The sequence below is a fragment of the Lithobates pipiens genome, unplaced genomic scaffold, assembly GCF_037356315.1.
Source record: "Lithobates pipiens isolate NorthernLeopardFrog02 unplaced genomic scaffold, aLitPip1_a1.2 Scaffold_24, whole genome shotgun sequence".
In the NCBI taxonomy this organism is placed as follows: domain Eukaryota; kingdom Metazoa; phylum Chordata; class Amphibia; order Anura; family Ranidae; genus Lithobates; species Lithobates pipiens.
In genome coordinates this window covers 15,888,808-15,916,142 of record NW_027507786.1, presented here as the reverse complement: position 1 = coordinate 15,916,142, position 27,335 = coordinate 15,888,808, and the positions used below count along the sequence as shown (strand labels likewise).

General features: G+C 44.1%; 1 protein-coding gene across 1 annotated transcript; it reads left to right on the top strand.

Moving 5' to 3' along the window:
* LOC143929574 (vomeronasal type-2 receptor 26-like) lies at positions 1 to 23,266 on the top strand. The gene is made up of 5 exons (XM_077453453.1): positions 1 to 4; positions 646 to 812; positions 12,846 to 13,058; positions 21,830 to 21,953; positions 22,167 to 23,266. The coding sequence occupies exons 1-5, from the start codon at positions 1 to 3 to the stop codon at positions 23,072 to 23,074; spliced, it is 1,416 nt and encodes a 471-aa protein (XP_077309579.1). The 3' UTR covers positions 23,075 to 23,266.
* The last annotated feature ends 4,069 nt before the right edge of the window (positions 23,267 to 27,335 follow it).

The following is a 27,335-nucleotide window of genomic DNA, read 5'->3' as shown; positions in this document are numbered from 1 at the left end:
ATGGGTCAGTGGATCATACTTTGACCAACAGAGCTAGCGTTCCCTCTTTTTACCATGCAGTCCAAGATGACTTTATGATTTATCATTATATAACAGAATTACTGAGACATTTTGGATGGACTTGGGTTGGAATAATATCATCTGGAGATGAAAGTGGAGAAAGGGAATCATTTTGGTTAATAAATATTTTATCGAATCATAGGTATTGTGTGGCCTTTAAAATAACAACTGGTATCAATGTATTAATGCCTGAAAGTCGTGTTTTGGAAAACGCATATAACGGCATTGAGAGATCATCGGTAAAAGTGATCATACTCTGTGGAACATATCATGATACCATGTTTCATTCCTCACTGAGAAGATTATACAGGGATGTAACATTCATCCTCCCTCCTAATTGGGCCACAAATATTCCTCTTATAGAAAAGTATCCGGAGATTTTGAATTGTAGTTTATCCTTGAACTTTTGGTCTGAAGCTGATAAGAATTTTAAGGATTTTCTTGATGGTTTCCATCCAATGATCCGCCCAAAAGACAAGTTACTTGAAAATCTGTGGATGACAACACTTTTCTGCTTGTCAGGGAACAAAAAAAAAGATACTTTCTATGAAAAATTGTATTGTATTTCTCTTCACAATTGTACAGGTCAGGAACATTTACCGGACTCCGGAGATTATTCATCTAACATTACTACAGATCCTGTGTATCGTGCGGTGGAAATCGTGGTTAATGGTCTACAAGTTCTGTACTCATCTCAGAATTATTCTTGTCTTAAAGGTCAGACAGATGATGAAAGAAATTATAGACACAAGGTGAGCAGAAATGTGGCCAAAAATAGATTAGACTTTTATTAGAATCCTTCAGTGGAGTTGTGTCAACGAGCCGTGATGTGTGACAGGTGACCAACTTGCAGCTTACTGTTTCTAATATTAGGTATAGCAGATAGCCATCCCAATGGTCAACTAAAGAAGTAAGTACAACAGGTTGACAACGCTGCTGAAATTTGTGAAGCATCAGCTTAGTGTTGTCAACCTGAAACAGGAAGTTCTGCTACTTGCTAGAATCTCTGGCTAAGGAACGTTGAAACACATTTACAAAAAAAGAATATGCTTAATAACACTGTATATAGTGAGGCATCATGTGAAACATATCGAAAAATAAATCTAGGATTCACATACTCTCTTCCTGTTCTCTTGTCTAGATATATATTTAGGTGTCAGGAAAAATGAATGGTGCTATAAACATGTGATATTTAAAGATGGGCCGAACACCCCCCTGCCCCCGGTTTCTTTCATGCCAGAATTCTTGAACATCACAAAAGTTCTGCCACAAGCCACTAACCCTATTGAAATCTTCAGGACCCGAACTTGAAAAATGAAAAGTACTAATTTTGAAGTATTATATGCAAGTAATTGGCCATAAAAAGGGTATGGGGGCCCAGCTACTGCCTTGGGGGACATCAATGCAAAAAAAAAACTTTGAAAAAAGATTGTTTTGAAAGGAGCAGTGATTTTAAGGATGCTTAAAGTAAAACAATAAAAAATGAAAATTCCTTTAAATATAGGTCCTATGGGGCCCCTTAGTCTGCCTGTAAAGTGGCCCATTTGTACCCTGTATAGAACCTGCTGCAGCAAATCTAACATTTATAAAGAAATAAAATTACATTTAAATTGATTTTCCCAGCAAGCTTTCTTCATTTAATAAACAACGGCTTGGGGAGACAGTCTTTATGATGAGGCCACAGTTTAGTGCACACGAACAAGATTATACATTTTTTGGATACATTTTGGTGTTTCTTTGGCAAACTTTAGATGAAAATAACAATGTTTTGCACTACAGTGAGTAAGCCTTATGTGAAGAAGCCAAATTATAATACCCTCAGGACAAGATTAACAATTTTTTTTAGATAAAGTCTGGTATCTCTTTTGCAGACTTTGGATAGAAGTAACAGGTATGGAAAAAATTAGGATTTTGAGTGTTGATAATGCCTTCACACCATAACCCTCATAGAGGTACTCTTGATGAAATTAAGTATTGGCCTTGCTGTAAAAAAAATGAGATTTGACACCCCTGTCTCTTAGCTGCAGAAAAATTGGTCTTTGGGCATTGGTGGTACCTTCACCAAGTAACCTTCTAGAGGTACTCTTGATGAAAGTAAGATTTGGACTTGCTGTAAAAAATAAAATGTTATGTACCTGTCAAACAGGTGCGGAAAAATTGGTCTTTGGGGGTTAATTGTACCCATGAAACCTATATAAAGAATTACTGCAAGAAAAAAATCAATGCTCACAAAGCTAGGTAGCCTAGACAGTCTTGCAGAGATTTAAGATTGCAATAACACTTAATCAGTGTCATCGGCATCCGGGGCTTGATAGCTGCTGCTAATCCAGGACTGCTTAATTTTGACAATTGTCAGCCGGTCAACGGAGTCTGTGGACAAAAGTGCTCTTTTTTCTGTCACAAAACCACCAGCAGCACTGAATGCCCCTTCAGAAAGCATGTTGGATGCAGGGTAGCCCAGTAGATCAATTGCATACTGGGCAAGTTCTGGCCAGCAGTCTGTTCTCATGCCCCAGGCACCCAGTGTATCATCTACTGGAAAGCGTTTCATGTTTATTTCCACCCCTGAATAATCTTCCACCATATTATGCAGATGCTGATGATGGAATATGGAAGCTGGCAGTAAACTACCAGAGTCTGGAAAAGCGTTACATAAACTGGTCTTTAAGGTGTTCTCAAGATATTTCATCCTCTGCTCCCTCTGTGAGTGTCAGGGCTGGCTTAGCCCTTCCTCCTCTGGGCTGGCTGCTCAGCTGTCGGCTAATTGCCAGCTCTTTTCTCTTTCCACAGTTACCAGCTGTTCCCGATGATGCTCGTCTGACCTGCCTATTTAAAGCCTTCCAGCTCACTCTTTCCTTTGCCTTCACGTTGGTCACATCACAAGGAACCATCTCCTGCTCGTTGTTTCAAGACTGGCTTGCTGACATCCCTCCTGGCTTCTTATCCTGCTTGCAGTTGTTCTCCTTGGATCCCTGACTTCTGGCCTGGCTGATTACCTGATCTGGTTTATGAACTTTGGACTGGCTGACTACCTGATCTGGCTACTGGACTCTGGCTATGCTTGACTATGCTTTTTTTCTATTTACCTTTTTATTTTTATTAATAAACAAGTGTGATTTGATTGTACTTCTGTCTCAGTCTGTTTTGTGGTTTCTAAAGCCCCCTACACACTATCAGATTGTCTGCTGAGTTTTTCCTTCAGATTTGCCAAAACCATGTAATATGAGGTCAAACCTTAGGAGTTTCAATGTGTATGCAATCAGGCAGGCCCTTCTACTACATGGTTTTGGAAAATATGAAGGAAAAACTCAGCAGACAATCTGATAGTGTGTACGGGGCTTTACAGTACGCGAAGGCCATGAATTCAGAAGATACAATCAATCCACTTGTTGGTAATATTTTTTCCAGATTGGATGAGCAAGATCACAGCATGGATCAGTTTGCTTTGGCGTTACAAATGCTCCTGAATCGGACGGCTCACCTGGAATCCCCTACGGTGGCTGCTCTGGTACAACCTGAGTTGCAGGTTGTCCCTGCTGTTGTGCCAGTCTCTGTGCGGGCACCCGCCTCCAGTATTATCTCTATAAGAGGCATCTCTGGTTCTTCTCTGCTTCCCCAGCGATTTGGGGGTGATCCAATTCAATGCAGAGGGTTTCTCAATTAGGTTGAGATATACTTCGAAATGCTGCCCTAGGCGTTTCCCACGGACAGAAGCAAAGTAGGTTTCATGATATCTTTGCTTTCTGAGAGAGCCTTGGCCTGGGCTAACCCTCTATGGGAGATGCAAAAACCTGTTGTCTTGAGTTACCCTCAGTTTGTGGCTGTCATGGATCTGCCACCTAGGGGTTAAAATAGTGCAAACTAATTTCAGTGATTGGTAACAGGTTTCCTTATTTTAACACCTCAGCAGCACTGTGTCTTTGCTGTCTGGTCTGCAGCTCATACCTGTTCCCGTGACTTCCTGTTCCTGTGATCCGATCTGTTTCCTGGGTTTGACCCGGCTTGTTTGACTATGATTGATCTCTGCTATCCTGACCCTGGTCTGCCTTGTAACCAAGCTCTACTCTGAACTGCTTGATATCCTGTTGATGAACTTTGCCTGTATCCTGACCATTCTCTGCCGGTCGTCTATATCTACATCTGATCATCTGTTACCAAACCCGGCTTGTCTGACTACGTATTCAGTGTCTTCCCAGCTTACCAACCTGCTTCCTGTTTCCTGCTGCACCAGCTGAACTGACAAGAACAAAGACGAACCAGGCACCCATACACCGCCAGGCTCTTGCGGCCACTGTTGCAACATCGGTGACCCTTGAGCCGGGGGGGGGTACGAGACAGCCTTCCCACTGCACGTCAGGCTCACCCAGCAGGTACATAACAGTGGCCTCCTTTAAAAGGGTTTTTGATGTTCCCGCATGCTCCGCTTCTGCTGCCAAGTGCCTCATGTAATTTTTCTTATGTCATTTCCACTGCTGGTTTTTCGATGGACCCAGAGAAACTGTCGGCAGTCCTACAGTGGCCTCGACCCGTGGGTTTACGTCCTCTGCATACTATCGGAAGTTTATTTGTAACTTCTCGTCTCTGGTCAAGCCTCTGACTGATATGACCAGAAAGGACGGTAACCCACAGAGTTGGTCTCCGGAGTCCATTAAGGCCTTTGAGACTCTCAAGGCTGCCTTTGTTTCTGCTCCTGTGTTGGCACATCCTGATCCTATGTTGCCTTTTATCCTAGAAGTTGATGCTTCTGAGACTGGCCCTTCTGTCTCAAAGTCCTAACTCTGAGAGCGCTATGCATCCATGTGGCTACTTTTCCAAGAAATTGTCACCTGCTGAATGGAATTATGAGATTGGTGAAAGAGAGCTGTTGGTGATCATTTTAGCTCTGAAAGAATGGAGACATCTCCTTGAAGGTACCACTGTGCCCGTTCTTATTCTTACTGACCGTAAGAATCTTACATTCTTGTCTGAGGCTAAGAGACTCTCTCCCAGAAGGGCGCGATGGGCTCTTTTTTTGTCGAGCTTTAATTACATTGTCTAATTTTTACCCGGTACTAAGAATGTAAGGGCTTATGCCTTGTCACTGCAATTTTCCTCCACTTCCAAGTCAGAGTCTGTTCCGGTTTCTATGATTCCTCCTGATCGTATCTTGGCTACGGTTCACACCAGTCGTACTTTTCCTTTGGGTGACAAAATTCTTCTGTTTAGGTCCATGCTCCTCCTGATAAATCTTGTGACCGCTGCTTTGTCCCAGAGAGGCTCCGTACTGCAAAGCTCCAGACTTACCATTCTCCCAAGGCAGCTGGTCATCCTGGGAAGAATCAACTAATTTGGGCCATCTCCCAACAATTCTGGTGGCCTAGTCTACGGGCTGATGTTACTGCCTTCATAGCTGCCTGTTCTGTGTGTGCTCAGAGTAAGACTCCACGACACCTTCTAGTGGGCCTCCTACAACCCATACCCAATGGAGAGAGGCCCTGGACTCACCTGTCTATGCATTTCATTGTGGAATTTCCCAACTCTCAAGGCAACACTATTATCCTTATGGTGGTTGACAGGTTCTCAAAGATGTGTCATTGTATTCCACTTAAGAAGTTGCCCACCTTTAAGGAACTGGCTTCCATTTTTGCTCAGGAGATCTTTCGCTTACATGGGCTACCCAAGGTGATTGTCTTAGATAGGGGCAATCAGTTTGTCTCCCAGTTCTGGCGAGCCTTTTGTGCACAGTTGGGAATCCAGCTTGCGTTCTCTTCTGCGTATCACCCGCAGTCTAATGGGGCTGCAGAACGAGCCAATCAGTCCTTGGAGCAATTCCTACATTGCTATATTTATGACCATCATAACAACTGGTCTGACCTATTACCTTGGGCAGAGTTTGCTCACAACAGTGCCTTGAACTCTGCCTCCCGATTGTCTCCATATAAGGCGAATTATGGTTTCCAACCTTCCATGTTGCCTGACTCGTTTGTTCCGCAGAGTATTCCTGCGTTAGAGGAGCAAATCCGTGGTCTTCGTTCCACTTGGGTACAAGTCCAGGAGGCTTTGCGTCATGCTAATGATAGGTACAGACTCCATGCTGACCACAGACGCTTGCCTGCGCCTTCCTACCAGGTTGGGGACAGGGTCTAGCTGTCATCTCGCAACCTCCGGCTTCGTGTTCCCTCACTGAAGTTTGCACCCCGGTTTATTGGGCCTTTCCGTAACCCAGTAGCTTACGCTTTGGACCTTCCTCCTAGTATGGGCATCTCAAATGTGTTTCATGTCTCCTTATTGAAACCATTGGTCTGTAACCGATTTACCACCTCAGTGCCACGTCCTCACACTATTCAGGTTGGGAACCATGAGGAGTATGAGGTACAATCCATTGTTGACTTCCGTAGGTTCTATGGATGCATACAGTACCTGGTGCATTGGAAGGGGTACGGTCCGGAGGAACGCTCCTGGGTTTCATCCTCTGAAGAACATGACTCTGTCCTCCTCCGCGAGTTCCATAGACGGTTTTCCCCTCAAGCCCGGTGACCCTCTGAGGGAGAGGGGTCATTGAGGGGGGGTACTCTCAGGGCTGGCTTAGCCTTTCCTCCTCCGGGCTGGCCGCTCAGCTGTCGGCTAATTGCCAGCTCTCTACTCTTTCCACAGTTACCAGCTGATCATGCTCGTCTGACCTGCCTATTTAAAGCCTTCCTGCTCACTCTTTCCTTTGCCTTCGTGTTGGTCACATCACTAGGAACCATCTCCTGCTGTTTGTTTGAAGACTGTCTTGCTGACATCCCTCCTGGCTTCTTATCCTGCTTGCAGTTGTTCTCCTTTGGATCCCTGACTTCTGGCCTGGCTGATTACCTGATTTGGTTTATGAACTTTGGACTGGCTGGCTACCCGATCTGGCTACTGGACTCTGGCTATGCTTGACTACGCTTTTTTCTATTTACCTTTTTATTTTTATTAATAAACAAGTGTGATTTGATTGTACTTCTGTCTCAGTCTATTTCGTGGTTTCTGACAGTGAGGCAGAATGAGTTCCAAGACTTTCCCCTAACAGTGGTTAACCAATAATGGTCCTTCTCCTTGATGTCACAAATTCTCCGGTCCTTTTGCAGGCTTTGAAGAATAAGGGAGCCCATGCACTGGACATTTGTGGAGGCATGAGAAGCAGAGTCCTTGGGGTCACCGAGGTTAACAGTATCTGTAACTACCTCCTTTCAGCCACGTACTACTCTCAAAGTTTCTGGGGATGGAAAACCTTAATTTAAGGTTTGACGTATGTCTGGCAGACATGGCCGAACTGTTCACCCAGCGGTCGGTTCGCGGTAGGGACTCAGTGTAGGGACTGAGGGACAGTCTGCAAATCACTAGCTACTAGGTCCACAAAGGTCCTTGTAAGGACTGGTATAGGTGTACAATATATAGGGTTGTGGTGCACTGCTGCTGACTGCTGCCCTATTCTGCTGCAGTCTTTTTATCAGTGTAGGGACTGAGGGAAAGTCTGCAAATCACTAGCTACTAGATCCACAAAGGTCATTTTAAGGACTGGTACAGGTGTAGTACAGTATATAGGGTTCAGTGCACTGCTGTGCTAGTGATTGCAGCTGTCTTTTGTCAGTGTAGGGACAGGACGCTGTGTGGAGCAGGGACAGTCAGTTTAATCACTAGCTAGCTATTACTACTAGGTCCACAAAGGTCCTTTTAAGGACTGGTATAGGTGTACAATATATAGGGTGCTGGTGCATTGCTGTGCTGGTGATTGCAGCTGTCTTTTGTCAGTGTAGGGACAGGACGCTGTGTGGAGCAGGGACAGTCAGTTTAATCACTAGCTAGCTATTACTACTAGGTCCACAAAGGTCCTTTTAAGGACTGGTATAGGGGTAGTACAGTATATAGGGTTCAGTGCACTGCTGTCTGGTGATTGCAGCTGTCTTTTGTCAGTGTAGGGACAGGACACTCTGTGGAGCAGGGACAGTCAGTTTAATCACTAGCTAGCTATTACTACTAGGTCCACAAAGGTCCTTTTAAGGACTGGTATAAGTGTAGTCCAGTATATAGGGTTCAGTGCACTGCTGTGCTGGTGATTGCATCTGTCTTTTGTCAGTGTAGGGACAGGACGCTGTGTGGAGCAGGGACAGTCAGTTTAATCACTAGCTAGCTATTACTACTAGGTCCACAAAGGTCCTTTTAAGGACTGGTATAGGTGTACAATATATAGGGTGCTGGTGCATTGCTGTGCTGGTGATTGCAGCTGTCTTTTGTCAGTGTAGGGACAGGACGCTGTGTGGAGCAGGGACAGTCAGTTTAATCACTAGCTAGCTATTACTACTAGGTCCACAAAGGTCCTTTTGAGGACTGGTATAGGTGTAGTACAGTATCTAGGGTACAGTGCACTGCTGTGCTGGTGATTGCAGCTGTCTTTTGTCAATGTAGGGACAGGACGCTGTGTGGAGCAGGGACCGTCAGTTTAATCACTAGCTAGCTATTACTACTAGGTCCACAAAGGTCCTTTTAAAGACTGGTATAGGTGTACAATATATAGGGTGCTGGTGCATTGCTGTGCTGGTGATTGCATCTGTCTTTTGTCAGTGTAGGGACAGGACGTTGTGTGGAGCAAGGACAGTCAGTTTAATCACTAGCTAGCTATTACTACTAGGTCCACAAAGGTCCTTTTAAGGTGTACTATTTGGTGTGCAGTATATAGGTGTGTAATACACGTATAAAATACTTGCACATATAGAAAGCATAGTATAGTGCATTTCCACTGTGCAGCATTGTGACTGAGCGTTTCTGCAGCGATACTACAAAGAGTGACAAACACAATAAAAAAAAAGTATTTTAACTGGTGTGATAGACCACCAGTGGCCCCCAAAAACGACAGATTGAAGCGGGGTGTTAAATACCTTCTTCCACATATATACTGCACTTCTCTAGAGACTTTTGTCACAGGGTCATTTAAAAAATGACAGGCAGAGGAAGAGGCAGGCCCTTCCGCAGGGGTGGTTGGGGTAGGGCAGGAGCAATAGGCTTGAGCCAAAGTGGCAAATTGCTGAAGGTGCATGCGATTACGTCAAAGGACGCACCAGACTTGGTTGAGTGGCTCACTCATCCTTACTCTTCTGCACCCTCCTCATCCTCTCAATCTGCACCCTCTTCTTCACTCTCTGTTGTGTGCACCCCCAAAGACACTACCACCAACACCACCACCACTACCATATACCTTCCACTTGCGTCACAGGAATTATTTTCCGATCCATATCAAGACATTTCTGATGCGCAGCCACTCTTGGCATTGGATCAGGAAGAGGAGGTAGCAACACCCGCCACTCAGGAGTCTGACGACAGTACCCAGATCAGCCCAAGGAGGAGGTTGGTCCCTGCTGTTGCTGCCTACTCCCAGATCTCTAATTATAGCGGTGGGGAAGGTGACGTCGATGATGACGTGTCTAGTGATGTCACATGGGTGTCCACAAGAGAGGAAGAGGAAGGGAGTTCAGAGGGAGATATTGACCAGCAGATAGGGAGGAGAAGCAGGAAGAACTTAGATTGCACAGGAGGGACAAAGCAGACTGCAAATTTATCAGAAGCGAGGCATCAACCATGTATGGTCACATCTGGCGCTCCCAGGACGCCGGCACATGGCTCCGCATGTGGGCTTTTTTGGTTCCGCTGCTGACAATAGTGTTGACATCTGCAATCTTTGCAGTCAACGCATAAGTCGCGGTATGCCCAACACTCACCTAGGGACGACCGCCTAAAGAAGGCCCATGAGCTGCCATCACCGAGCCCAGTGGGAGCAATGGAACACATGAAGCCACACTCCAGGCTCTCACCATCCAGCCTCATCTTCTACTTCTCCTTCTCCTCTCTCCTCACAATTGTCCTCCACTCCACCCACCATAGCGCCATCCTCACGTTTTTCTGCAAAAAGGCAAGCTTCCATGGGCCAAATGTTCGAGCGTAAAAAAATGATGACGCCGGATAACCCTCTTGCCCAACGGTTGACGGCTGGCTTGTCAGAACTGATAGCCCGCCAACTACTGCCATATAAACTGGTGGACTCGGAGGCCTTTCAAAAATTTGTGGCCATTGGAACACCACAATAGAAGGTCCCAGGAAGGAAGTATTTCTCACAGAAGGGCATCCCAGAGCTATATGGCCATGTTCAGCGGCAAGTGAATGTATCTCCGGCACACAGTGTCGCTGCCAAGATACATTTGACCACAGACACGTGGTCTAGCAAACACAGGCAGGGAAGGTATATCACTTTTACTGCCCACTGGGTGAACCTTCTGGCACAAGCATGTAACCCGTGGCACCCGTGTAGATTTGGTTTTACCGCCACGGATTGCATGCAGGCCTGCCTCTTCTTCTCCTCCTCCTACTCCATCCTCGCCCTCTCCTCCTCGGCTGACTCCTCCTTTTTCGCTGCTAGCGTCTCTTCCGCTGAGCAGAAGCTCCCCAGAACCTATTCGACATGCCAGGTGAGACGTTGCCATGCTGTGTTGCGTCTGTTGGGCCTGGAAGCCAAGAGCCACACTAGCCCTGCACTCCTTTCAGCTTTGCATCCACAGGCAGATCAGTGCTAACACCGCTCAATTTGACACTTGGTAAAGTGGTGTGTGACAATGGTACCAATCTGCTTAGCGCATTGAAACAGGGCAAAATTACGCATGTGCCATGCATGGCACACGTCTTAAACTTGGTCGTGCAGCGATTCATTGTCAAATACCCTGGGGTCCAGGACATCTTGCGGTAGGCAAGGAAAATCTCTGCCCATTTCAGAAGATCTTACACGGCCTTGGCTCGCCTTGCTGACATACAGCGGTGACACAATCTGCCGGTCAGACGTCTTATTTGCGATGGAACTCAACCTTCTATATGCTTGATAGGCTGCTCCAGCAGAAACGTGCAGTTAACGTCTACCTGTACGAACTCTGTGGCAGAACAGGTTCTGGGGATCTGGTTTTTTTTTTCAATGTGCCAGTGGCTGCTCATGCGTGACGCATGCAGACTTCTGTGGCCATTTGATGAGATCACCAAACTAGTCAGTGGCAGCCATGGCGCCATCAGTGACATGGTACCTTATGCATAGTTGTGCGTGGATGGGGAGAGGAGAACGAGGAGGGCAGCATTATCCTGGATGATGAGCAGGAGCCAGGCCACCACACCGCTTCCAGTTTAGTGCAAATGGGGGCTTTCATGCTCCAGTCTTTTAATAGGGACCCCCATATAAAAAGCATAAGGGTCAAGGACCAGTACTGGGTGGCTACGCACTTAGACCCCTGGTATAAACACAAAATTGTGGAAATGTTACCACCGTCACAGAGGGCTGTCAGAATGGAGCACTTGTAGGCCTTGCTTCGAGAAATACTGCATTCTGCTTTTGCGTGCTCTGGCAGAGGAGAAATTCCCACTCCCAGAGAAAGAGTTGTGGGTACCAATCCAACAGCGCCTGCAAGAAGAGGGCAGTTTGAAGATGTGTTGGTGACTTTGGATATGAGGTCATTCTTTCAGCTGACCCATCGACAGGTGTCATCCGGATCCAGCATCAGGGAATGCCTAGACCAACAGGTGTCCGACTACATCGGGTTAACGGCCGATGTGGATGCTCTGAGGAGTGATGAGCCCCTGGACTACTGGATGGGCAGGCTTGACCTCTGGCCAGAGCTTGCCCAATTTGCAATGGAACTGTTGGCTCTCTCTTCGTCCAGTGTCCTGTCCGAAAGGACATTCAGCGCAGCAGGGGGGATCGTGACCGATAAGCGCACTCGCCTAGCTCACGACACTGTTGACTACCTCACATTTCTAAAAATGAATGAGGCATGGATCTCGGAGGAATTCAACACGTGTGACCAGTAGACCATGTATATCTCTTTAAACGATTTATTTAATCGAGCACACAGACCTTTTTTCTACATTTGGCTCACTTCCTTGTACAAAAAAAGCACACCATACTATATGCCCGTACCCTCCTGTTTGAAGAGGTTGAGTGGTGTCATATTTTTGGGGCCCAGCAGCGAGTTGCTGGTATCAGTGCTGGTGTCAGTGCTCTCTATCACAGTGCTGGTGTCAGTGCACTCTATTACAGTGTTGTTATCAGTGCTTTGATGGGTGGCACTGATATGTCTTACTGATAGTGGGCGCTGGTAGGTGACACTGATGGGCACTGGTAGGTGACACCAATGGGCACTGGTAAGTGACACCAATGGGCACTGGTAAGTGACGCTGATGGGCACTGGTAGGTGACACTGATGGGCAGCACTGTGGATGAGGCACTGATTGGTGACACTGATAGGTGGCACCATGGGCACTGATAGGGGGCACTGTGGGTACTGATTGGTGGAACTGTGGGCACTTGAAGGCGGCACTATTGTGCACTAGTAGGTGGCACAGGTGGGAACAGATAAGCTGGTGGCAGCTCTCCTTGATTAGGACCGATGTCCCTCTGACAGCCGCTGGTGAATGGCTTTTTTGTTTTGTCCTCACGCTATTAGCTAAATAGCCATTTAGCCATTCAGTTTACATCACATGATCAGCTGTCATTGGCTGACAGCTGATCACGTGGTAAGGGGTCAGGATCGCCCCCTTATTTCGATCTGTGATCAGCCGAGTCTCATAGACTCGCTGATCACAGAGCTCACCACTGCAGGCCGCTCAAGCATTGGAGAACATCTTTTGATACCCTTCCTGCAAAGTAGGTCCACAATGTGCCCATCATTCAGCTATAGTGCGGATCTGAAGAAGTTAAATGTAGTAATTCAGTAACCGTGATATATAATATATTGTGGAATGTTTTTACTCTGTAGTTGAACTTGTGCTTAAAAATTATATCAAATTGGAATGTCGGTACAAGGAAAGGAAATGAAGACCTTTTTCTACAGTTCACTGTTGAGAACCATGTTTTTGTTAATGGGAGTTTGTTTACAAGATCTGTCGGGAATATCCTTAGTGATGGGATTGATTATTGGAAACTTACAATTAATTCTACTTTAATTAAATGGAAAAATAAGAAAAATCAGGTAAAGCTATATGAGATTCTCTAAGGTCCTACAGAAAAAAGTCTTAAAAATGTGGGTCATTCATATCATAACTATCAAGAACTATTACCTCCCAGCAAGGACTCTTCTTTTCCCAAGCTATAGCAAGAATTATGTAAGAGTCTTTTCTCCAGCATTTCTCTTCAATGCCGCGTACACACGATCAAACAATCCGGTGGAAAAGTCAGACGGACTCAAGTCCGCCAGACAATCCTCTCGTGTGTGGGATCCGGTGGACTTTTTTTACCCAAAAGTCCGGCGGACTAAGAAAGTAGTTTTGCACCAAAATATGTCCGCCATGTGTGTGTTAGTTCGCCATACTTTTGAAATGAACAGACTTTTCCTGCACAGAGAAAAGTCCGTTCATTTTGAGCGCGGCTCCAGGTAGCCGGGACCAGCGAATGAGGCGTCGCTGGCCTTGTCACCTGGTATGGAAGCTCTACGCCAAAAAAACAGCATGGGGGTCCTCCCCCTAGGTCCATATCAGACCCTTATCCAAGCACGCAACCCGGCCGGTCAAGAAAGGGGGTGGGGACGAGCGAGCACCCCCCCTCCTGAGCCGTATCAGGCCACGTGCCCTCAACAAGGGGGGCTGCTTTGGGTAAGGAGTGGGCCACGCGGCCCTCCACCCCAAAGCACCTTGTTCCCATGTTGAGGAGGACAAGGACCTCTTCCTGACAACCCTGGACGTTGGTTGTTGGGGTCTGCGGGCAGGGGGCTTATCGGAATCCGGGAGCCCGCTTTAATAAGAGGGACCTCGGATACCGGCCCCCCACCCTATGTGAATGATTATGGGGTACAATGTACCCCTACCCATTCACCTGTGAAAAAAAGTGTAAATAAAACACAACACACAAGGGTTAAAAATAGTTTATTGCACAGTTCCGGGGGTCTTCTTCCGTCTTCGGGGGTCTGCTTCGCCAGACTCCTCCTCTATATTCTGCTCTTTTGCTAGCTCTTTTACTAGCGGAGGAGCCCGGCTTTCTTCTTTGCTGCCGTTCGGGGGTCTCTCCGGGCCTCCGCACCTTCTTCTAGCTCTTTTACAAGTGGTGGCTCGGTCTTCTGTCGCCGCTGTCTTCATCTTCGTTGCCACCTTCTGTTCTTCTCTTCTTGAGCTGTTGCCTGATCGCTGTCTCTGGCCATGATGACAGGCACGCGGCGTGCAGCGACTTATATAGGGACATCGCCGGAGGATGGATGCTTGGACTGTGACATCATAATGGACCTGGGGGGGACCCCACACCGTATTTTTGGCGTAGAACTTCCCCTTTAACTCCATACCAGGTGTGGGGCCAGCGACGCTTCCTTCGCTTCTCCCGGCTACCTGGAGCCACGCTCAAAATGAACGGACTTTCCTCCGTGTGTGTCGGCAAGTCCGTTCATTTCAAAAGTATGGCGGATATTCCGGCCTAGTCCGCCAGAAAAGTCACGTGTGTGGGCAGGCCTACTCGTTCGGACAGTCCGGCGGACTTTACGGCGGTTTGTCCGCCAGACTAAGTCCGCCGGATAGTCTGATTGTGTGTACGCGGCATAAGGCCTCATACACATTATTCGATTTTCTGCAAATTTTTGTCAGATTTACCAAAACCATATAATATGAGGTCAAACCTTAATGCCGTGTACACACTATCAGATTTTCCACCAGCAAAAGACCGGTGAGAGCTTTTGGTCAGAAATTCCGATCGTGTGTATGCTCCATCTGACTTTTGCTGGCGGAATTCCTGCCAGCAAAATATTGAGAGCATGTTCTCAATTTTTCGGTCGGAAAAAGTTCCGATCGGAAATTCTGATCGTCTGTTCCAATTCCGCAGTGCAAAATTCCTACGCATGCTCGGAAACAATTCAATGCATGCTCTGAAGCATTGAACTTCATTTTCTCGGTTCATCATATTGTACGCCATCGCGTTCTTGACGGTCAAAAGTTCAGAGAGCTCTTGTGTGACCGTGTGTATGCAAGTCAAGCTTGAGTGGAATTCCGTCGGAAAAAACTTGGATGGAAAATCCAATTGTGTGTATGCGGTATAAGAGTTTCAATTTGTATGCAATCAGGAAGGCCCTTGTGCTACATGGTTTTGGTAAATCTGAAGACAAAAATCTGCAGAAAATCTAATAGTGTGTATGGGGTCTTAAGCCTTACAATGCGATTGTTGTCCAACTGAGTGTCTGATTTTTGTCAAAAGGGCGTGTGCCAGGATCTTGTCTTGTATACTAACGTTACACAATTGTCGTGCCATAAACATGAACATAGTGACATACTACGAGGAATTTCAGCTCTTGCACGCCACCCTCTTGGGCTTCTTTTATGTTTGGTGAGCATTGATTCTGAGCCTGCGTGTTTTTACTTTTCGACTTTTGTGTGACGTATTTGTGTACTGAACATACAAAAATAAGACACCAAGCCGCTGTCCGACAAAAATTTACTAGCATGTCATCCAACATTTGATCATCCAACATTTGTTGGCCGAAAATTGCACAACAATTGTAAAAGGAGCACACGAATGGTAAGATTTTAGGATAACAGTCTGTCAACAGACCATCCCCTGCCAACAATCGAACCGCGTGTACAAGGCTTAAGTCCCTTTCTGTCTCCTGTGGGATTTCTGGAAATCATGCTATCAACTGATGAATAATATTAGGATCAGAGATTTGTGCAGGCCACTTGAGTTCCAACACCAAACTCATAAAATCTAATTATCTCTCCCAAACTTTGACTTTGATTTTCTTGTGGGTTGATGGTAATATATTCAAGGGATCATTGATAGGCAAGGGTAAGTTTTCAAATAAATATAAAATTAAACATATAAATAAAAATAAGCATGGGGATACAAGATGCATTAAGAAAAGGTTGTAAGTGGCAAGAATGAGGTACCAGGGGGAATAGAGGCAATGGTTACTAACAACACGTGCCCTTTGGGTACATCCACTAGATAGGCCTCTCCATGGTGAGCTACATGGACCAACCCCTAGGAATGACAATGGCAACTTTCACTTGGACATAACTGGAGAGGAGAAAAATCTATATGAATCCCATAGGGTCACTACCAAGGAATAAGAAGCTACCACACTTAAGGCCCGTACTAGACATGTGCATTCGTTTTCGTCCGAATTTCAGCTATTTTCGTTTTCGTTTTGACTAACGATAACGAAAGCACAAAATCCGAAAAAAAGGAAAGATCCGACATAAATAAATGCTTTATTTTCGTTTTCGTTGTTACAACAGTTCGATATAGAATAGGAGATTCGACATGACTCTGACAACGTGTCTATAGAACCTATGGTCGAATATGCCTAACCTTACCTCTATTAGTCCAAGATTATATAGAGAAAATATTCGACAGAGAAAAGATTTGACGGAGAGGAAAGATTCTGCAAGTTACTGTCCTAAAAAGTGTTTGGGGACCCGGGTCCTGCCCCAGGGGACATGGATCAATGCAAAAAAAAGTTTTAAAAACGGCCGTTTTTTCGGGAGCAGTGATTTTAATAATGATTAAAGTGAAACAATAAAAGTGTAATATTCCTTTAAATTTCGTAGGGGGGGTTGTCTATAGTATGCCTGTGAAGGGGCGCATGTTTCCCGGGCTTAGAACTGTCGCTGCACAAAGTGTCATTTATGCAGGAAAAAAAGTCCTTTAAAATCACTCGCAGCTATTATGAATTGTCGGCTCCGTAATACAGAGAACACTCATTGAAAGTCATTGATAAAAAAATAAATAAAAAAAAAAGCGTGGGGGTCCCCTAAATTCAATTACCAGGCCCTTCAGGTCTGGTATGGATATTAAGGGGAACCCTGCCTCAAATTTAAGAAAAAATTTGACGTGGGGTTCCCCCTAAATATCCATAATCAGACCCTTCAGGTCTGGTATGGATATTAAGGGGAACCCCGCGTCAAATTTAAAAAAAAAATTGACGTGGGGTTCCCCCTAAAAATCCATACCAGACCCTTTATCCGAGCACGCAACCTGGCAGGCCGCAGGAAAAGAGGGGGGGAAGAGAGAGCGGCCCTCCCTCCCTCCTGAACCGTACCAGGCCACATGCCCTCAACATTGGGAGGATGCTTTGGGGGTCTGTGACCCCTCAAAGCACCTTGTCCCCATGTTGATGAGGACAAGGGCCTCATCCCCACAACCCTGGCCGGTGGTTGTGGAGGTCTGCGGGCGGGGGGCTTATCAGAATCTGGAAGTCCCCTTTAACAAGGGGACCCCCAGATCCCGGCCCCCCCCCTGTTTGAAATGGTAAGGTACCCCTACCATTTCACAAAGAAAGTGTAAAAAATGGTTAAATAAAACAAACACACTTTTGAAAAATTCCTTTATTAAAAATAAAAAAATTAAAAAAAGATTCCAGCGGCGGTAATCCACTCTTGCTATCCAGCGACGGACGGTCATCTCTGCAGCGATGTCTCATGTCATCCAGCGCAGCGAATCCATCCTTCTTCTGTCTCCGTGGAGGAGACACTTCAGGCATTCCGGCGGCTGACGTTTCTTATATACGGAGGGCGGGGCCACCCGTCACCTGACCCCCGCCCCCCTCTGACGCAAGGGGAAACCCGGGGTTCCCTGTGATGTATGGGTGACCCCGCACCCCTCTGATGTAACACAGGCAGGTTTCCGTTACATCAGAGGGGGGCGGGGTCACCCATACGTCACGAGGAACCCCGGGTTTCCCCTTGCGTCAGAGGGGGGCGGGGTCAGGTGACGGGTGGCCCCGCCCTCCGTATATAAGAAACGTCAGCCGCCGGAATGCCTGAAGTGTCTCCTCCACGGAGACAGAAGAAGGATGGAGGATTCGCTGCGCTGGAGAGATGAGCCATCGCTGGAGAGATGACCGTCCGTCGCTGGATAGCAAGAGTGGATTACCGCCGCTGGAATCTTTTTTTAATTTTTTTATTTTTAATAAAGGAATTTTTCAAAAGTCTGTTTGTTTTATTTAACCATTTTTTACACTTTCTTTGTGAAATGGTAGGGGTACTTTTGTACCCCCTTACCATTTCAAACAGGGGGGAGGCCGGGATCTGGGGGTCCCCTTGTTAAAGGGGGCTTCCAGATTCTGAAAAGCCCCCCGCCCGCAGACCTCCACAACCACCGGCCAGGGTTGTGGAGATGAGGCCCTTGTCCTCATCAACATGGGGACAAGGTGCTTTGAGGGGTCACAGACCCCCAAAGCATCCTCCCAATGTTGAGGGCATGTGGCCTGGTACGGTTCAGGAGGGAGGGGGGGCCGCTCTCTCGTCCCCCCCCCTCTTTTCCTGCGGCCTGCCAGGTTGCGTGCTCGGATAAAGGGTCTGGTATGGATTTTTAGGGGGAACCCCCCGTCAATTTTTTTTTAAATTTGACGCGGGGTTCCCCTTAATATCCATACCAGACCTGAAGGGTCTGGTTATGGATATTTAGGGGGAACCCCGCGTCAAATTTTTTCTTAAATTTGAGGCAGGGTTCCCCTTAATATCCATACCAGACCTGAAGGGCCTGGTAATTGAATTTGGGGGACCCCCATGCTTTTTATTTATTTATTTATTTATTTTTTTATCAATGACTTTCAATGAGTGTTCTCTGTATTACGGAGCCGACAATTCATAATAGCTGCGAGTGATTTTAAAGGACTTTTTTTCCTGCATAAATGACACTTTGTGCAGGGACAGTTCTAAGCCCCAGAAACATGAGCCCCTTCACAGGCATACTATAGACAACCCCCCCCCCCCCTACGAAATTTAAAGGAATATTACACTTTTATTGTTTTACTTTAATCATTATTAAAATCACTGCTCCCGAAAAAACGGCCGTTTTTAAAACTTTTTTTTGCATTGATACATGTCCCCTGGGGCAGGACCCGGGTCCCCAAACACTTTTTAGGACAGTAACTTGCAAATTAGCCTTTAAAATTAGCACTTTAGATTTTGAACGTTTGAGTCACATAGACTTTAATAGGGTTCTAAAGTATGCTATATAGTTAGCTCCGTCGAATCTTCTTTATACATTCGACAGACACCATAAGCCTTCAAAGACAGATTCGACCGTAATTCATGTGGATTTTCGGACGAATGCAATTTTTTAACGAAAAACGAAATAAATAAAAACAAATTTCGTGAGTAACTAAATAAATTAAGTTTTCGGACGAAAACGAAATTCCGAAACGAAATATTTTACTCTGCACATGTCTAGCCCATACACATTATACAAAAATCAGATGTGAAAATTTGTAAGATGAGCTGTTCTGCTGATTTTGGATCTTTAGTACAGTGCTTTCGACAGCCGATTTCACTTTTTCATCAGACAAAAGCTGGATATGCAGACTAGTACATTTTTGATGAAGGACAGCTCAACGTCTGAATTTTGGATGGTCAGTACAGAAATCGTCACGCAAAAGTCAAAAGTACAAACACACGCATGATCGGAATCTAGGAACGACCCAGAAGAGTTCGGTCTTGTAAACCAGTGGTCATCAACCTTGTCCTCAGGGTCCACTAACAGGCCAGGTTTTATGTATTACCTAGGGGAGATGCAGACTAGAATGCTGCAATCATGGAGCAGCAAATGATAACCCTTGTGATGTATTTCAGTTATTTTGCATACCTGGCCTGTTAGTTGGCCCCGAGGACAGGAGTTGATGACCACTGTTGTAAAATACCATTCGTAACCTAGAATTACCATTTGTGACGCAGCAATTGATGAAATGTCGAAATACAACGCACATTCTGATCTTCTTTTATAGGATAATAATGAAGCTAGTTTGCTGGTGATACTGATGTAGTTATGCCAAATGTATTTTAAAAGGCATTTGTTTTGTATGATCTGAAAATCGCGAATCAACACTCAGCAAACTTCTATTAACACAAAATTTGCAGAAGGGGACCAAAGGGTGGCGCTTGAGAAACTAACTTTTTCTTTATACTCTCGTAGTACGTCACGAAGTTCATGTTTGTCGACAAAATCCTGCACACGCACTTTTGACAAGAATCAGATGCTCGGTCATATGACAATTGAACCGTGTGCATGAGGCTTTACATTTGATTTGGGGGCCAAATATATGTATCAGTGAACCTCAATCACCTTTTGTAACATAGAGATCCCCAAGTGTGGGGGGTGAAAATAAAAAGAAGAGGAGTGGGACCAGATGAGGAGGAGAGAGAACCCAAAAAAGGAAAATTCTAGCAATCAGTCACTCAACTACTAAGATTTTTGTGTATTTAGTTGGGTTTACAGAAGTGGAAGCAATTTTTCTTAAGTAATAATGTACCAATGTTCCATCTTGAACCCCTCCCCTCATTACATCTGTATGAATTGTTTGTTGATCTAAAAAATCATTAGAAATCTTACTATAAAAATTTATTATGTAATGATGGGTGGAAATAACGCTAGGGAAGCAGAAACACTGGCAGAAAGTGAAATAGGCTATAATGAGATGTTGGCTTTGGATATTTTGGAGGAACTCTGGGAAGAAAGCAAGTTGGAGGAAATTTAATTGCTGGAGAAGGTGATAGGAGGAAACTTTGAGCGTGAACTATAATACCCCGTACACACAATCAGAAATTCCGTCAGAAAAAAGTTGGATGGTTTTTCCGACTGAAAAATTCCCCTCAATCTTGCCTTACATACACACGGTCACACAAAAGTTTATTTTTCTTTCGACCGTCAAGAACGCGGTGATGTACAATACTACGACGAGCTGAGAAAATTAAGTTCAATGCTTCCAAGCATGCATCAAATTGTTTCCGAGCATGCGTAGGAATTTTGCACGTTGGAATTTGTACAGACGATCTGAATTTCTGATCGGAACTTTTTACCAGCCAAAAAATAAAGAACTTGCTCTCAATCATTTGCTGGCGGGAATTTGGCCAGCAAATGTCCAATGGAGCATACATACGGTCGCATTTTCCGACCAAAAGCTCTCATCGGTCTTTTGCTGGCCAAATTTCCAATTGTGTGTACAGGGCTTAACAGATGACGGTCATGTCTAAAGCCTCCTTCCATCCCCACTGACGGAAAGGCAATTTAATTCCCACTTTCTAGGTAGCCGTTTACTCTGAGATCATCCAGGTTTGTAAGGAAGCCAAAAATGATTTTAGATCTAATTTGTCATGTAAGGAGAGGTAAGTTATTTGGGGTCTTATGGATAATGCCAATGTCTAGTTGTTTATGGTGCACAAAGCTATGCCAGAAGAGATGTGTGGTGGCATTAAGTACATCTGCACGGCACCTTGCCATAGCTTGTGTTTGGGTTCCATTAATAACATCACAGGTACTTTCTGATGGGCGTCCAGAAGTTCTGTCTTAAGAAATAAAACTTAAGATAGTCTCACCTTATAGAAACACAAATAATATTATGTTGTCATCTCCTTACTGAACAAATAATTTTGTGAATCAATTTCATTCAGGCATGAAATATGTAAAATTTTTAAAAATTATTAGCTGAAGTCAAGTATGTAAGATAATAAGTTGGCTTTTAAAATCTAGTTAGATGTAAACATAACTTGATGTTTAAAAAATATCACACACATTCATTTGGTCATTTACTAATCAGAAAAAAATGTTTTAGAGTTTGTGTAATTAAAAAAAAAATGAAAAGCGTTGTTGAAGTCCACAGTCAGCAAATGGTTTCCAAGTTGAAGAATTTCAGCACAATAATTGCTCTCTATAGGAGAAGAGATTTCATCTGAGAAAGTAGGATAGAAATGAGATTACATCTCTTCTAAAGTCTGAATTATACATTTGAAAACTTATAAAAAAATATAAAATATATATCGTGCTTTCTGTTAGGTTCCAAAATCTCAGTGCTCAATAAGTTGTCTCCCAGGATACCGGAAAGTTCCCGGCTTCGCTGTGTCTCCGTGTTGTCATAGCTGTGTCCTGTGTTCATATGGAGAAATATCAAATATTACAGGTAATGGCCATGAAATATTACTGTGGGTATGCTCTTATTGTATGCATTGTCTCTACAGAACAATAAAAAGGCTGAATTGTAACCTAGAAATAAACAACTTAGCTGATTTGATATGTTGACGCACATTAATATTTGATTATAATAATATATATAAACCAAACAAGATATCCTGTAAGTGATCACAGTGTTCATTGATTTTATTTTGTTTGCCAGATAGTGAAAACTGCATGAAATGCCCCGATCATGAATGGCCAAATGAGGACAGAACTCGCTGTATTCCCAAGGAAGTAGAATTTCTTCCCTTCAACGATGACACGTTCTCACTAGTTTTTATAGTCCTCTCACTGTTGTGTTTTGGGAAGACTCTTCTAGTTCTCATCATTTTTATTTTACACCAGGACACACCAGTTGTGAAAGCCAATAACAAGAGCCTCAGCTTTGTCCTCCTGGTCGCCATCATGTTGGGTTTCCTCTGTGTGTTCCTCTTCCTGGGTCGCCCTGTGGATGTAACCTGCTTGTTACGCCAAGTTTCTTTTGGAATTCTCTTTACAATAGCCGTATCTTCTGTATTGGCCAAGACTATTATGGTTTGCATTGCTTTCAAAGCCACCAAACCCAACAGCGTGTGGAGGAAATGGATTGGAGTAAAACTGCCCATCTGTATAGTCTTAGCTTGTTCTTCTGTTCAGGTTATAATCTGTGTTAGTTGGTTGTCCATCTTTCCTCCCTTCTCGGAATTGGACACACACTCCTACCAGGAGAAGATCATCATTCAGTGTAATGAAGGGTCAGTTATCGGGTTCTACTCTGTCCTGGGTTATATGGGGATCCTGGCTGCTGTCAGTTTTATTATAGCTTTTTTTGCCAGGACATTACCGGACAGTTTTAATGAAGCCAAATACATCACCTTCAGCATGCTGGTGTTCTGCAGTGTCTGGATTGCCATGATCCCGGCCTATCTGAGCACCAAAGGGAAATACACGGTGGCGGTGGAGATATTCGCCATACTGATTTCCAATAATGGTCTCTTATATTGTATATTTCTTACAAAATGCTTTATAATTCTATGTAGGCCGGAACTGAATACAAAAGGCTATCTGCACAGTAAAGGAAATATATAAAAAACTATTTTATTTTAAGACATCACAAAATGTGGAAAGTTATGCAAATGATACATCAGTTTTTGATTTGGCAAAGTTGAAAAAAGTAATATAACATTCTAAAATCCTACTTATAGTGTAAGAGAACATCATTCAAAAGCAAAAAAATCTAATATACAGTATGTCAACTAAATTTAAATACTTAATAAAGAATCCAATCATCAAGATATGCATGCTTCCAAATCATTAAAAACCACAAAAAAAAGAAACAAACACACAGCCATAAAACCGGACATTTGTACTGGTACCATAAAACTTAAAGTGTTAACTCCACACAGATATAAAAGACACACAAAATTGCATCTCTGTAATCAATAATACATCATTAATTGTATTTTCAATTGCTAGAAGTGTAAGTATCCGAATGTGATGTAGTTTTTACCTCTTTTGGTCCCTTGACTGCAGATGCCCGACCGGGAGAGGGGGAAGAAATACAAGTAGCCAATCGGTTTTACTGAATTATACGAAGCAAGCAAGCAAGTCAGAGTACAATCCTCCTCACTCCTCTTTCCCTCTGTAAAGCGAATCCCTAGGTTTCAATTATAGGCGGAGTGTCTGAAGAGAGGCAATCCCATCCTTATAGCAGTCTAGTATTGAGAAGAGCAACAAGAGTGGGACTTTACATGAGGTGCGGGAGTGCAATGAGATAAAATTTGGTGAGCAATTGGGAAAATGTATTAATTGGTTCATAAAGTTAATCAATATAGATACAGTATAGATACAGTATACAGTCAGTATTATCAATTCCATATAAGAATATATTTGGTACAGTAAAGTAAAAATAATGAAACAACTATACATAGTAATATGAACACAAGAAAATTTTCCACCGTACACCAAATTCATGTTAATATAAAACCATAGATATAAGGTAGTGCCTGCCTGACAAATGGCTCGGATATCCAATTGGGAAGAATGTTGATAAAATATATGGAGAGTTAGACATAGTTGAAAATAAACACGACTGTTGATAGCTCTACGCATTTCGTGGCTGAGATACCACTCGTCAGGAGCAAGCGTGTGTCTTCTCTAAAAATATAAATGGTATAGAAATGGTCTGTTATTAACAGATTTACGGTAAACCTGGGGCGATAAGAAAAAACACCCACCCAGAGTACATTCTTACGTGAAATGGTCAAACATGGCAGTAGCTAGTTGTCGGTCGCCGCCAGCCCCCTGGAGGCACCATCCCCGGGAGTCGAGGCGGACAAGTCAGCGGAGGTAACCCACAAGGCGCCATCCGGCCGGCACAAACTCACGAGCCAAATCTGCGTGTAAAGTGAAAAATTAAGCGGCCATAGAAAGCAAAAGGTGTCATCAAAAAAGAACTAAAGTGATTGTGTGAAGAGGAAACAGTGTGTGTAGATTGGGGAAGAAAAAGTAAATATAGAAGTTTAAATAAATATAGAAGACATAATAAATAAATAGCAGTCTAGGCGGGAGAGACTCTTACTCTATAACTATGCACGATAGCAGAGTTATTAAACAGAAAAGTAGTGATTATTAGGCCTTCATTCCCAATTCCAAGATGGCGGGAGGAGCCAAGGGGCCATGCTAAAGATGGCAGGGGTGCTGTTGGTTACCTGGTCAATATGTGTTGGCAATATATACAGGCATAGACATCCCATTTCCCCATGAGTAAGCCATGATGGGTGTGGTGAAATGCACTGAGGGTGGAGCTACATGCTTTTTGCACGTTTGTTTTGTTGAGATCAGCAATATATATATTGTAAGGTTTGCACATAGCAGTAAGACCTTGGTTTGAGAGTAACTTGGTTTGAGAGCGTTTTACAAGACAAGCTCAATTTTTAAATACATGATGACTTGATATACAAGTAGCGTCATGTCACAACTAAGAGAAGATAGGTGCCTCTTAGGCCTTGTACACACGGTCGGAGAATCCGTCAGAATGTGTCCTATCGGACTGTGTCGTCGGATAATCCGACTGTGTGTGGTATGCATCAGACTGATTCCGTCAGAATATCCGTCAGACCCAATTTTCCAACATGTTGGAAATATTTCCCGACCAACTGGGCCGATCGGACATACTCCGATCATGTGTAGAGAATTTTGATCGGACCAAGTGCCACGCATGCTCAGATCAAATTCCTACATCAAAGCTATTGGCTACTAGCCTGAATATAGTCCCATCATAACGAAATTACGTCATCACGTTCTGAAAGATCGGATTTTTCGCCAACTTTGTCGGACCGTGTGTATGCAACAGTTTCGGACAAGATCCGACGGACAAAATCTGGCGGGCAAAATCAGATGGATTTGGTTGTGGAAATCTCCGACCGTGTGTACAGGGGCTTAGCCCTTGTACACACAGTCAGAGAATCCATCGGAATGTGTCCTATCGGACCATGTCGTCGGATAATCCGACTGTGTGTGGTATGCATCAGACCGATTCAGTCGGAATATCCGTCGGACCCAATTTTCCAACATGTTGGAAATATTTCCCAAACCAACTGGTTCGATCGGACATACTCCGATCATGTGTAGAGAATTTTGATCGGACAAAGTGCCACGCATGCTCAGATCAAATTCCTACATCAAAGCTATTGGCTACTAGCCTGAATATAGTCCCATCGTAACAAAATTACGTCATCACGTTCTGAATGATCGGATATTTCGACAACTTAGTCCGACCGTGGTTCCAGTTTTGGACAAGATCCGACGGACAAAATCTGACGGATTTGGTTGCGGAAATCTCCGACCGTGTGTACAGGGGCTAAGTGTAGCAATATGGTTACATTTAATGAAGGTACAACATTTAGCAACTCACATGCTTGATGATTAAAACAGGAACATCTAAGTATACACACATTCGGAGTAAAGCTGTCCACATAGACCATCCTCCTCACCACCATCGATTACGTCCCTTCCACGCTGCGATCCATGAGCCGTTCAATCGCTCTACTGCAGGGTAGTCTTTCTGGTCACGATTGCAGACTCACAGCCGTGAGAGCTGGTGGTGAGGACGGTCTATGTAGACATCTTTACCCCAGAGGTCTGCATACTTAGATGTGCCTCTTTTAATCATCGGCCATTTGAGTTGCTGAATATGATCTGAATATTAAAATTATGGAGGGTAAAATTACTACATCAACTTTTTTAAAAGAGACAGATCATAATTCTCATTAGTTCCAATAGATGTCACCACTCTGCCTGGTTAAAATCTGTTCCCAAAAGTAAATTTTTGAGACTTAAAAGGAACTGTACATACAGAAATTACTTTCTTCATGAGGCCTCAATGCTCAAGTTGAAATTCTTGGAGAAGGGTTATCAGCCATTGAAGTTGGAGGATGCTATTAGATCTGCAGATGAGAAATTCTGGGATGACCTTTTGGTGCCCAAGATAAAGGACCGTAATGATTCCTTTAGATTTTCCTTTTTAATCACCTATTCCAACCAACACTATTCAGTGAAACGATAGGGTTTTGGGTCCTCACCTACCAGAACAGCCGCAGGTGATTTTTAGAGGTGTTCCACCACTATGACTACAAATAGCTCCTAATGCTATTGAGCCCCTAAGCAACTATACTTTTTCCAGAATATGGGTGTCTTATATGTAAAATCAATGCTAACAAAAGTAGATACACTGAATCCTTTAAGACTAGCTCCACTGGTGAGCAGTTTCCTATTAGGCCCTTCATCACATGCACTTCGAGAAATGTTGTTTACGTAGTTCATTGTCCATGTGGACTTCAGTATATTGGCCACATGATTCACATGCTCCACATTAGGCTTAGTGAACATGTGTAGAAATAAATAACTAAACCTAAAGCTAAGGTTGGGACTTTATATGAGGCAACATGAAATATATACATACCCATCCACCCCCAATACATTGAAAGGAAGAGAATGAATAGTGGGACTTTATATGAAGCATATCACTAAATTGAATGAGCCAATTAGTGAACATGTGGCCAATATCAAAAAAGGCTTCCCGAAACATAGTTTGTCCAAACATTATGACTTATGCCACAATCGAGACCCTAAGGGCACTGTGTTCTTTGGGATTGATAAATTCAATAACAATTGGAGAGGCAGCAATATCATCAGAGAAATATTGCGCTTAGAGACCAAGTGGATTTATCAGGTCAGGTGCTATGCTACATATAGGATGAATATAGAGTGAGACGTCAATTATTTTATTAATAATAGCTGACTGGCATTATAAGTCCATAGATTCTAAGTTCTGTCTCCTCATATCTTT

Excerpts from the sequence above, each read along its gene's own strand:
- LOC143929574 (XM_077453453.1), top strand. Across the intron at positions 813-12,845 it reads AAAGAAATTATAGACACAAG|TTGAACTTGTGCTTAAAAAT; the intron begins GTGAGCAGAAAT and ends TTTACTCTGTAG. Across the intron at positions 21,954-22,166 it reads AGAAATATCAAATATTACAG|ATAGTGAAAACTGCATGAAA; the intron begins GTAATGGCCATG and ends TTTGTTTGCCAG.